The 12,406-nt window shown below is 47.5% G+C and overlaps 2 protein-coding genes across 4 annotated transcripts in view; one reads left to right on the forward strand and one right to left on the reverse strand.

The window, feature by feature from the left end:
- rab23 (RAB23, member RAS oncogene family) overlaps nucleotides 1-123 on the reverse strand; it is a 99,306-nt gene extending 99,183 nt beyond the window's left edge. The window contains exon 1 of the mRNA XM_041188485.1: nucleotides 58-123. The gene's annotated coding sequence lies outside the window, so the exon portion shown is untranslated. The remainder of the gene's footprint in view (nucleotides 1-57) is intronic.
- A 3,293-nt stretch (nucleotides 124-3,416) lies between these two features.
- prim2 (DNA primase subunit 2) overlaps nucleotides 3,417-12,406 on the forward strand; it is a 212,825-nt gene continuing 203,835 nt past the window's right edge. For 2 of the 3 annotated variants that reach the window (XM_041188641.1, XM_041188642.1), the window contains exons 1-4: nucleotides 3,425-3,645; nucleotides 5,883-5,986; nucleotides 7,910-7,998; nucleotides 11,390-11,507. In XM_041188641.1, the coding sequence (XP_041044575.1) occupies nucleotides 3,498-3,645; nucleotides 5,883-5,986; nucleotides 7,910-7,998; nucleotides 11,390-11,507 (459 nt within the window). In that variant the 5' untranslated portion in view covers nucleotides 3,425-3,497. Of the gene's footprint in view, nucleotides 3,646-5,882; nucleotides 5,987-7,909; nucleotides 7,999-11,389; nucleotides 11,508-12,406 lie in introns of all 3 variants that reach the window. The other variant, XM_041188639.1, reaches the window with a different exon arrangement.

Consider the following 12,406-nt stretch of genomic DNA (forward strand, 5'->3'; position numbering starts at 1 on the left):
AAGGGGGCACCTTGACCACGGGCGGACGGATAACCTCCCTCTCTCTCAGACACTCACTCCGCTGCAGCATCTCTCCTCTTCTCTCCACGATCGGATCCACCCGCTCAGCTCTGGTAACCCGTGACAACTGCCGGAACCGGAACTCCCAGCAAACTGACGATTGCCGGCACTCGCGAGCGCAGGAGGGTGAGGGAGCCCGTACCGAGCAGGCGTCAGCACGGCACTGACCCTTTCCTTGCCAGAGGAGTTTGATTGGGTTTGTTACAACTCAGCTCATTTAGTAAATTAAAATTGATGGGCTTTCCAATAACTTGGCCACTGCTCCACAAAGTATAGCAACAGCTTTGCATGCTGACTCTGTGGATTGCACTTTTTCACTTTTTAATCAGAAATAATTTTTTCCATGGATTTTACAGTCAGCCAGGGTTAAGGGTGTGCCTTAAACTGTTCTCCTTTTCGCCAGTTTTTTTTCTCATGAACTTTCCAATGCAGACGAAAAGAACGTTTCCCACAAAAACCAGCACATTTTTGCCTTTGATGTCATGGCGCATATGCTAATACTCACCCTAGCGATGGAACTGACACATCAATTGTAATTCACTTCGCCCACTGACTGCAAACAAATTATAACTGATACTATGGGCTGGGAATGGGAATCATTGCATAACTGACACTGATCCCAACTATGCTTGTCTTTTCAGTTATTATAAATATTTGTATGCCGAAAGGGTTCCAATTATTTACTATCTACTGACTTGGAGGAGGGGGCAGAATGTAATGTTTCCAAATTTGCTGACAATACAAAAATAGATGGGAGGGCATGTTGTGATGAGGACATAAGAAATCTGCAAGGAGATATAGATAGGTTGAGTGGGCAAAAAAACTTGGCAGATGGAGCTTAATGTAGGAAAGTGTGAGGTCATGCACTTTGGTAGGAAGAATCAAAAGTCAGATTATTATTTAAATGGAGAGAGACTCTAAAAAAGTGCAGCACAGAGGGATCTGGGTGTTCTTGTGCATGAAACACAAAAAGTAAGCATGCAGGTGCAGCAAGTAATTAAGAAGGCAAATAGAATTTTGGCCTTTATTGTTGGGGGTTGAAGTTTAAAAATAGTGAAGTCTTATTACAACTGTGCAGGGTGTTGGTGAGGCTGCACCTGGAGTACTGTGTACAGTTTTGGTCCCCGTATTTAAGAAAGGATTTACTAGCATTGGAAGCAGTTCGAAAGAGATTCACTGGGCTGATCCTGGGGATGAAGGGGTTGACTTATTAAGAACAGCGCAACGTATTAGGCCTTCATTTATTAGAGTTTTGAAGAATGAGAGGTGATCTTATTGAAATATACAAGATTCTGAGGGGGCTTGACAGGGTGGATGTTGAGAAGATGTTTCCACTAGTGGGGGAGTCTCGAACTAGGGTACGTAGTTACAGAATAAGGGGGCACTCATTTAAAACTGAAATTTCTTCTGTCAGAGGGTAGTGAATGTATGGAATTCTTTACCCCAGAGAGTTGTGAAGGCTAGATCACTGAGAGCAATTAAAGAGGTGTTAGATAGATTTTTGAAATATCGGGGAGTTGAAGAGCTGGCATGAAAGTGGACTTGAGGCCTGGGGCAGGTCAGCCATGATCTTATTGAATGGCAGGGCAGGCTTGAGGGCTGAATGGCCTACTGCTCTTATTTCTTATGTTCTTATGAAATGTTCATAATTATGCAACCCTTTTCTTAGTCTGTGCCCACATGCAACCAGGCATGACTAACATTCTGCCTTGGGTGGATTATGGCAATGATTATAATCATGCCACACAACTGTCAGGCAATGACCACCTCAAACAAGGCAGTGCCTAACCATGTTACTTTGATATGCAACAACACCCACCATCAATACCCTGGGAATTTCCATTCACAAGGAGGGTAACTGGAGCAGCCATATAAATAATACGGCTACAAAAGCAGGTAAGAGGCTGGGATTAAAAAAATATATTTTTTTATTCATTCACAGTATGAGGGTTTTGCAGGCTGATCCAGCATTTATTGCACAAGCCTAGTTGCCTTGAAAAGGTGGTGGTGAGCTGCCCTCTTGAACCGCTGCAGTCCATGTGGTGTAGGTACACCCACAGTGCTGTTAGGGAGTTCCAGGACTTTGACCCAGTGACAATGAAGGAACAGCGATATATTTCCAAGTCAGGATGGTGGTATTCCCATCTTTCTGCTGCCCTGTCCTTCTAGGTGGTAGTGGTCATGGGTTTGGAAGGTGCTGTTGAAGGAGCCTTGGTGAATTCCTGTAGTGCATCTTGTAGATGGTACACACTGCTGCTACTGTGCGTCACTAGTGGAGGGAATGAATGTTTGTCGATGTGGTGCCAATCAAGCGGACTGCATTGTCCTGGACGGTGTCAGGCTTCTTGAGTGTTGTGGGAGCTGCACTCATTCAGGCAAGTGGGGAGTATTCCATCACACTCCTGACTTGTGCCTTGTTGATGGTGGACAGGCTTTGAGGATTCAGGAAATGAGTTACTCAACACACCAGAGAGTGGTGAATCTATGAAATTCATTGCCACAGAAGGCTGTGGAGGCCAGGTCATTGAGTGTATTTAAGACGGAGATAGATAGGTTCTTAATTGGTAAGGGGATCAAAGGTTATGGGAAGAAGGCGGAGAATGGGGTTGAGAAACTTATCAGCCATGATTGAATGGTGGAGCAGACTCGATGGGCCGAATGGCCTAATTTCTGCTCCTGTGTCTTATGGTCTTATGGGATGGAGGAGAGAGTTCATGATCTGAAGTTGTTGAACTTAATATTCAGTCCAGAAGGCTGTAAAGTGCCTAGTCGGAAGATGAGGTGCTGTTCCTCCAGTTTACGTTGAGCTTCACTGGAACATTGCAGCAGGTCAAGGACGGACATGTGGGCTTGAAAGCAGGTTTTGTTGGTGGTGTGTTGAAATGGCAAGCGACAGGGAGGTCTGGGTCATGCTTGTGGACACACCATAGGTGTTCCACAAAGCGGTCACCCAGTCTGTGTTTGGTCTCTCCAATGTAGAGGAAACTGCATTGGGAGCAGCGAATGTAGCAGCCTAAATCGAGGGAAGTGCAATGAAATGCTGCTTCGCTTGAAAGGAGTGTTTAAAAAATAAAAGCCTTTGACCAGGAGATGGAGCTGTATTGCTCATCAGTCATTGAGTCCTCCTGTCGCCAGGTGGCGCTGCCCTGACAGCCTGACCAGTGGGCGGGGTTTGGGCTACTTCCGTTCATTCTGATTGGATGTACGGGTGAAGGGTGCAGGCCAATGTGAGGATGAGTTTTCGAGAGTGCGAAGTGATTGGCTACATAGGTGGTGAGCCGCCAAATGGTTGTGCCGTTCAGGAGCCAGCCAATAGCAGTACGCGTCTTCCTGGCCGGGCTGTGATTGGCTGTCCGGTGGCGGGAGTTTGCGGCTGCCTGGGTTTGGGTTGCTGAGTGTCCCTGGCGGCGCAGCCTTAGGCCTGGGGGGCTACAGAGATGCAGTTTTCCCGGAATAGTAATCGCCGCCTGCGATGCTCCCCGTTGGCCGAAATCTACCCGTTCCCTGTTCAGTTCTATGAGCAGCCGCCGACCGAGAACATCTCACTGCAGGATTTCGAGAGCTTCGCAGTGGAGAGGCTGAAACGTAAGACAGGCCGGAGCGGGGGGGGGGGGGGGGAGTGAGTGGAGGGGGCGGGAGACGGGCTGGAGTGTGGGGGAGGGCGTGTGGGGGAGGGCGGGAGACGGGGTGGAGTGAGGGGGAGGGCGTGGAGGGGGGCGGGAGACGGGGAGGGGGGATCAGGGAGACGGAGGGGGCGGGGGATCAGGGAGACGGGGGGGGGGGGGCAGAGGGAGGGGAGGGGGATCAGGGAGACGGGGGGCGGAGGGAGGGGAGGGGGATCAGGGAGACGGGGGGGGCGGAGGGAGGGGAGGGGAAGGGGATCAGGAAAACGGGAGGGAGGGGAAGGGGAAAACGGGGGGAGGGGGATCAGGGAGACGGTGGGTGGGAGGGGGATCAGGGAGACGGTGGGTGGGAGGGGGATCAGGGAGACGGGGGGGGGGCGGAGGAAGGGGAGGGGAATCGGAGACGGTGGGGGGAGGGAGGGGAAGGGGATCAGGGAGATGAGGGGAGGGAGGGGGGTGGGAGATGGGGGGAGACGAGGTGGGGGAGGGAGGGGGAGCAGGGGTGTGGTGGGAGGGGGAGCGGGTGGGAGGGGGTTGGGGGGGGAGAGGAGGAAGAGAGGGTCGGGGGAAGGGGGGTCGGAGGCGGGAGTGGGGGGCTCGGGGAGGGGGGCTAGGAGGCAGGGCAGGGTGTCGGAGAGGTGGAGAGGGGTGGGGGTGCCGGAATGGGGGAGGGATTTGGGGGAGTGGTGGTGGTCGGGGGAGAGGGGGCGGAGTTAGTGGGAGGGGTTTCAGTGGGAGAGCTGAGGTCAGTGGGTGCAAATGGGGGAGAGGGTTTGAGGTAGAGGGCAGTCAGTGGGAAGGATTAAGAGTAGAGGGGAGGTGAGTGGGAGGGGGTTAGGGGAGAGGTGGGGTGAGAGTGAGGGGTTGGGAGAGAGGGGTCAGTTGGGAGTTTAGTGTAGGGGAGAGGGATCATGGATGTTGGGCTGATGTGGGGATCAGTGGAGGTAGGAGAGAGGGGGATGTGTGGGCAGGGGGAGAGGTGACGGTGGAGGTGTAGTTGGGGGAATGAGGAGTCAGTGTGGGTAGGGGTGTGATGGGTGGGAGGAGGGGTGAGTTGTGGGTAGGGGAGGGGGGCCTGAGGGGGTGAGTGGAGGGGGTGGGGTGTCAGTGGGGTAGGTGTGCGAGATCAGTGGAGGGCAGAGGAGGTGAGTAGGGTCTGGAGGTGGGTGGTCAGTGGGGGAGGAGAGGGGGGTCACTGGAGGACACCACTTGACAATCTTGGAGAATTATTGACTTTGTCCTAAATTTGGAGTTGGTCCTAAATTTGGACAGCTGTCATTACTAGTGGTTACAGGCCTGTCACTCGTGTTGGGGAGAGAATATTAGGTGATCCTCAAATAACACAAGTATGCTGGAATAAGTGTGTTTCTTCCATAGCATATCCATTTGCAGGAGCTTATGGCCCAATGAAAATGCGGTGCTATACGAGCATCCTTAAGGACCATTCGAATTGACCAAGCTGTTGTCTCGTAATTGCAGCATCTACCTTTGCAGCAGGGCCTGAATCCAGCTTAAATCTATCAGACAAAAATCTTCTCCCAGACAGTGTTTGTGTTCTACCTGAGATTCGTTGACAGTGGTGGCAGGTGTGGTTCGCCTGATTTTTAGCTTCTGTGCCATTCACCTCAGCCACGGCCTACGTTAGCGTGTTCCATGTTTTTGCCACTCTCTGGGTAAAGAGCAAGAATGAGATATTTCTGTCGTTTGGCAGAATTCCAACATTTGGATAATAGAATTCCGCCCTTTAAATTTAATCTTCTGAACAGTCCACCTCCCCTTAGCCGCCACCGCCTCCAACGCAGTCAGAGCCGGGAGGTGGAGTGTCTTGGCCTGAAAAATCTCTGCTCGTAACAAGGCTGGGAACAGCCACTCAGCCTCACTCCAGACTGGATCTGCAGCTGGCTGCTCGGGGGTGCCATGGTGTGTGTGGGGCAGGTGAAAAAGCAGAGCTCAGCATGGAAGGAAGCCAGCTGGCCCATTGTACCTTTGCCGACTCTTTGGAAGAAATTTCCAGTTAGTCCCCTACACTTTTCCGATAGTCCTGCAACTCTTTCCACTTTAAGTACATTTCAATTCCCATTTGAAAGTTGTTTCTTGCCTGGTTTTGTTGGAATCCCAAAAACTTTCAAAATCTAGCGTGCATTGGAGCTAAAGCTGCTTAAATAATTTAAATATAGCAGTTATTTTTCTCTCTCCTAGTTCTCAAGAGTATAGAAACTATTGGCGTTAGCTACATCAGGGCATCAGAAGCTTATAACAAGAAACTGGAAAATGAGCTTCGAAAGCTGAAGTTTCCCTACAGAGTAAGCCTTGACATTGTGTTCATTGTATTTTTATTTAACCAGTACAGTTGTCTCCAGTATTTCATCCCTGGCTGTCTCTGAACTGTTCAGTAAAATCACAAAGCTCTCACCTTGGAAGAGGCCATTCAGCCCAATGTGCCAGCTTTTCTTATGAGGAAAGGTCAAACTGGTTGGGTGCGTCTGTACCCATTGGAGTTTAGACAAATGCGAGATATCTTACTGAAACATAGAAGATCCTGAGGGGACTTCATAGATTGTATATCAGGAGGACGTTTCCTTTTGCGGGCAATATTAGAGTTAGGAGACACAGTTTAAGCTGGAGATGAGGAGAAATTTTTTTCTCTCTGAGGACCATTAGCACGTGGAGTTCTGAGTTGGACAGATTTTTGATAGGCAACAGAGTCAAGGGTTATGGCAGACAGGAAAGTTGAGTTGAGACCATAATCAGATCAGCCATGATCTTATTGAATGGAAGAGCAGGATTGAAGGGCCGAATGGCCCACTCCTCCTAAGTCCAATGTTTCTGAAAGAGCTGTCCATTCAGTCCCACTTCCCTCCTGGTCTCTGTACCTTTTCACATTTTTTTCAGCTTTTCACTTGTCATATTGATGAGCTTTTAGTTATGATGACTTGTGTTTATCTAGTGACTTTAACTTGGTAAAAAACCCACAGTTAGTGATTTACAGGAATATCACCGAACAGAATTTGACACCGAGCCACACGAGATATTAGGCTGGGTGAGCAAAAGCTTAAATCTGAAATGACCAGTGGAAATAGTCACTGTGAGTCACTAACTGATTCAGTGAGAGTTGGGGGCAAATAGCCGATTGAGTATTTTCTACCTAAATCCAGGTTACAGAATGATCAGATCATAATGCAAAATCCCTGCGGCCTAAAAAATTAATATCACCTGGAGCTGCCTGTCACACCTCTTCATCAGCGCTATCACCCTGTCGTCAGTTCTTTTGTTGCTCTGTAACCCTACCAGCATATCCTTTCTTCCTCTTGTGTTTATCCAGCTTCCCCTTAAATGCTTCTATGCTGTTCACCTGAACCACACTCTACGTTAGCGCATTCCATGTTCTCGCCACTCTCTGGATGAAGAGCAGGGATGAGAAATTCCTGTCATTTGGCAGAATTCCACCATTTGGATAAAGGAATTCTGCCCTTTTAATTTTATCTTCTGAACAGTCCACCTCTGCTTAGCTGCCACCGCCTCCAACGCAGTCAGAGCTACGAGGGGAAGAGTCTTGGCCTGAAAAATCCCTGCTAGTAGCAAGGTTGGGAGCAGCCACTCGGCCTCACTCCAGACTGGATCTGCAGCTGGCTGCTTGGGGGTGCCACGGGGTGGGTGGGATGGGTGGAAAAGCAGAGCCCAGCATGGAAGGAAGCCAGCTGGCCCATTGTGCTTTTGCCGACTCTTTGGGAGAAATATCCAATTAGTCCTCTACACTTTTCCTATAGTTCTGCAACTCTTTCCACTTGAAGTACATTTCAATTCCCATTTGAAAGTTGTTATTGAATCTGATTCCACAATCCTTTCAGGCAGCACATTTCAAATCATAAGTTTTTTATTAAAAAAACAGAATTCCCTTTGCTCTGGTTCTTTTGCCAATTTCAAATCTGGTTACCTGTACTTCTCCCAGTGGGAAGTTTAACCTTGTTTACTCTATCAAAACATGGCCAATTTTGAACATCACTCATAAATTTTCTCTTGTTTTCTCTGCTCTAAGAACAATCCTTCGAATCTAAATATAATTATACGTTCTTCCTAATTGACCCATCTTACAAACATTATCTTCATTCCCATTGTAAATCTTCCCTCTAGCTGTCCATGTTGTTTTGTGATCTTCATATAATTGCGCTGTTTTACTTTGTGACTAACTTTAAAAAGATCCTTTTCTTTCCTCGCTTTCCTCCCAGGTTTCAAGTGAAGAGAAGCTAGATGATTATGAATTAAGGAGGAAAGATCACATCTCTCATTTCATACTGCGTCTTGCTTACTGCCAGTCGTAAGTACGGCACATACTTTCAAGTAAGGTCTGCAAAACATGTTTGAAGTGATCTTCTGAAAACCATACAATGCTTTTAGTGTTTGAATAATATGGAGGCCCTTAAATTCAGTACACAGGGATAATAACCTTCCCTTGATAGTCCATTGTAATAAATTTACACAAAAGAGCATGACACAAAGTATTCACAGAAAAGAAATTCAAGCTTTGTGGCTTTTTGGTTGAAACAAAATCGAGTGTATGGTCGATAACCACCAGAGGGTGTTATGGGATCACATTGTAAGAATGCATGATTTTATCTGCAGCTGTTCAGTGGTCCGTCTTTTACTTTAGGTGAGTTTTAAATTTAAATCAAGACAACGATTGGATATGTGTGGTTTGCAGATACCGGAGGTGCTGGGACCTGATTTTTTTAAAAAAATGTATGTTATATGTTGTGAAATTTGCATGGTTTTATTTTATTCACTCATGGGATGTGGGCATCACTGGCTAGGCCAGCATTTCTTGCCCATCCTTAAATGCCCTTGGTGGTGGGGAGCTGCCGCCTTGTACTGCTGTAGTCATGTGGTGTAGGTACACCCACAGTGCTGTTAGGAAGGGAGTTCCAGGATTTTGATCCAGCAACAGTGAAAGAACGGCAATATATTTCCAAGTCAGGATGGTGTGTGGCTTAGAGGGGAACCCCGAGGTGGTGGTGTTCCCATGCATGTGCTGCTGTTGTCATGGGAAGACATCCCTTGCCCAATCTTCACCCATGTCACCCAGTAAACTGGAGCTCATCCAAAACTCTGCCCTTGTCCCAACTTGCACCAAGTCCCATTCACTGCTCGCTGACTTATGTTGGGCCTCAGTTAAGCAATCTTCTGACTTCTAAAAGTCTCATCCTTGTTTTCAAACCCCTCCATGTCCTCAGCCCTCTCTCTACTTCTGCAATCTCCTCTAGCTCCTCAACTGTCTGAGATCACTGCACTGCTCCAATTCTGGCCTTTTGTGCATCCCTGATTTTCATTGCTCTGCCATTGGCCTTCAGCCTAGCCCCTGAGCTCTGGAATTCCCTCCCTAAACCTCACTGACTCGCAAATTGTCTCTCCCCCTTAAAACCTCTCTCCTGACCAAGGTTTTGGTCACCCGCCCTAAAATCTCATGTGGCTCTCTCAAATTTTGTTTGATAACCACTCCTGCGAAGCACCGTGGGACCTTTACTATGTTCGAGGTGCTTTATTGTTGCTGAGGAAGAGGGAGGGTGGTGCGGGGGGAGGGGGGGGCACTTAATGTCAGTCCACTTTTGTATGTTGCTCCCCTCCATTGCACAGCATGTGTCAATGCATCAGCATACTGCAATGCCCCACCCACTTTGCTGCACTGAAATGCTGAACCTTACTCTCTGGTGGTGCAAGATTCACTAACTTCTTCCCACATTGAGCTCCCTCATAGTAATTGCTTCATTGTGAGTCTCTTCCACCTAAGCCCGTACAGTCTTGCTTGTGTACCTTTGGTGTGCCATGGCTCACATCAAGTCTCCATGTACTCATCCTATGGATTTAGGAGGAGAAAGAAACTTCCACACCTCCTTCCCTTCTCCCCACCCACCCCAACCCCTGACTTCAGAATGCGGCCGTTGTAACTATCTTCAAGCAGGGAGATAAATCGTGCTGTGGGAACAGTCGAGGTATTTCCCATTGCAGGGCAAATCCTGACACCCATTTCCTGAACTGCCTGATTACTGTGGCTAAGGAAACCCTCCTAGAGAGACGGTTTGGCTTTGGACCTTCCAGAGGAACCTCTGGTCTTTGGTGCCAGACAAATCAAAGAAAAATGTCGAGAACACCAGGAACTTTTCATTATATCCATTGACCTGAGCAAATTATTTGACTCAGTAAACCATGAGGCTTTGCGGATTGTGCTTCAAAGATTTGGATGTTCAAGATACTTCATCACAATCCTACAGTTGCTTCATGATGATATGATTGCAACTCTTGAGTGGGAGATCTGAAACAGACACTTTCAAAATGGGAACCAGGGTCGAGCAAGGCTGTGTGATAGCTCCCACACTATTTACAGTGTTGCCAAAACAGAACTCGTGTTAACCCACAACTGGTCAGCCAAATATTTCACCTCACTTATTTTATGTTGAAGGCGAGACTCTGGAATATGTTGAGCACTTCTCTTACCTTGGCAGCCATCTCGTTAAAGAGACTGCCATTGATGAGAAGATCCAACACCAGATTAGCTGCGCCAGCTCAGCCTTCTACAAACCATGGCAGTGCGTGTTTGATAACAAAGACCTCTGCATGTCAACAAACATCCTGGCGTACAGAGCAGTCGTCATTGCCACACTCCTGTGCTGCAGCGAGACCTAGACTGTGTGCATCACTGATACGTTAGAGCTCCAGGGAAATTCCATCAGCATACCTCTGCCACATCCTCTGGATTCAATGGGAGGATTGTCAAACAAATGCTAGTGTCTTACTTCTCCACAAGCATTCAGGAAAATTAACCTCAATTGACTAGACGCTGTGTCCGGATGGCTGAAAAGCATCTCCCCGGCCAGGCCCTGTTTTCTAAACTCTCAATTGGCTAGGGGAAAAAAAATCCATTTCAAACACACACTGAAACTCTCCTTAAAGCTAGGCAACATTAACATTAATGATTGGGAGGAGCTTGTTGCCAATCATTCAAAATGGCAACAACCTGTCTGTCAAGCTCCATCATGCTTTGAGTTGCAACACCTTAATGATGAAGCAAAGCAGCAGCAGAAAAGGAAAGAAAAGAAAGCAAATCCTGTTCTCCAGATCCGATTACCTCATGGGACGTCCTGTCCCATGTGTCCAAAGATCTGCGGGCTGAGAATCACCCTGTTCAGTCACATGAAGACCCATGACACAAACCCTGTGGCCCTCAGTAGGTGTTCACCTCAAATCTAGGGGCACTGCCACTGCCTCCAGCAAAGTGAGGAGCCCATACAGTCTTGCTTATGCGATGCTGGTGCCTCATGGTGAACTGCCGAGCTGCTGCTTTGCTCTGAGTGCGATGTGAACTGTGTCTCACTAGTGCTCCAGTAGGCGTTGTTTCGTTTGCAGTGTGGAACTTAAATATCACATCATAGATTGTAAAGTAAATGATGCTGCCCGGTAGGTGGGAGTGAATCCTAACAGAAGCTCAGCTGCTGAATTCCATAGGCATTTTTGCTCTCGCTCAATTTGCAGACCTCCAGTGGCCACTAAAACCCGTGCCTTGTTTCCCTATTTTCCTGAGCCTCTGGGAGGAATGCTTTGTGATGAAGCTGTTCCAACCTGTTGTGCAGGGTTGATTACTTGAAACCTGACCCCCAGGGTGCGATCATACAGTTAACAGTCTTTTTGCTTTTCTCTCCTGTACGTCACTGCCCCAGGGAAGAGCTGAGACGATGGTTTATCCAGCAGGAGTTGGACATTTTCCGTTTCCGATTCAATGAGCTGCAGGACAAACAGCAAGACTTTCTCAAGCACAATAAGTTGGAGTATCAAACTGTGAGTAGCTGGTCTGCCTCGTGTACTTATGTACGTGTGCTCTCAAAATTCAACTTCTACTTCTCTAGTTCTTGTAAGAGAATTGTGATTTATTTGAACCATAATTCCACGGCATGGAATCAAATGGGATTACATAGGATATACAGAAACAGGCCATTCGTCCCAATCACTTGAACCACCCTCTTTACTTTTCTTATCTACCTCTGTCAGCATTTCTACCTTTCTGCATCTGTTACTCTCTTGGGCACAAGAACCTTTTATCTTTTTTTGGTGATTATCTGTCTATTGTCAGCATCAGGGCCTCTCACACAATCTCTCATTCATCCCATCTGATTTAATGGACTGATTTTACCCCTATCCGGAATACTGTTGTAGTTTGTTTAACCTTGTCCCTCCACCCTCATCCCCACTCTCTCCTCCTCCTCTCCCCCTCCTCCCTCCAAGCTTTATGGTGAGAGTGGAGGACATTCTAAAACAGAAGATGTCAGTGGTTGCTAACAGAGGATTGGGGTAGCTGTCGGACCACTGCTGGCTTGGAAGTTGGTGTTTCTTCAAGAAAAGCTCTGACTAATAATGGTCACTTTCTGGAACCTTTTTTGTCAAAATAGAAATTGCCATGGCAATTTTGATCTGATTCAAGGTTCATAAACCATTAAAGTAGCAATACAGCTTAGTAAAGATATAACAACGCAAATGAAGTGTTGGAGTTGATTTCCATTGGGATAGAACTGAAAAGCAGAGAGGTTATGCTAATCTTAGAGAACCCTGGTTGAACCACATGGAGTATTGTACACAGTTCTGGTCTGCTATTACAAAAAAGATATAGAGGCTCTGGAGAAAAGGATTTACAAGGATGATACCAGAACTCAGATTCTTACCAAAGGGAAAGACTGAATTGG

The sequence above is a fragment of the Carcharodon carcharias genome, chromosome 5 (assembly GCF_017639515.1).
Source record: "Carcharodon carcharias isolate sCarCar2 chromosome 5, sCarCar2.pri, whole genome shotgun sequence".
Taxonomy (NCBI): domain Eukaryota; kingdom Metazoa; phylum Chordata; class Chondrichthyes; order Lamniformes; family Lamnidae; genus Carcharodon; species Carcharodon carcharias.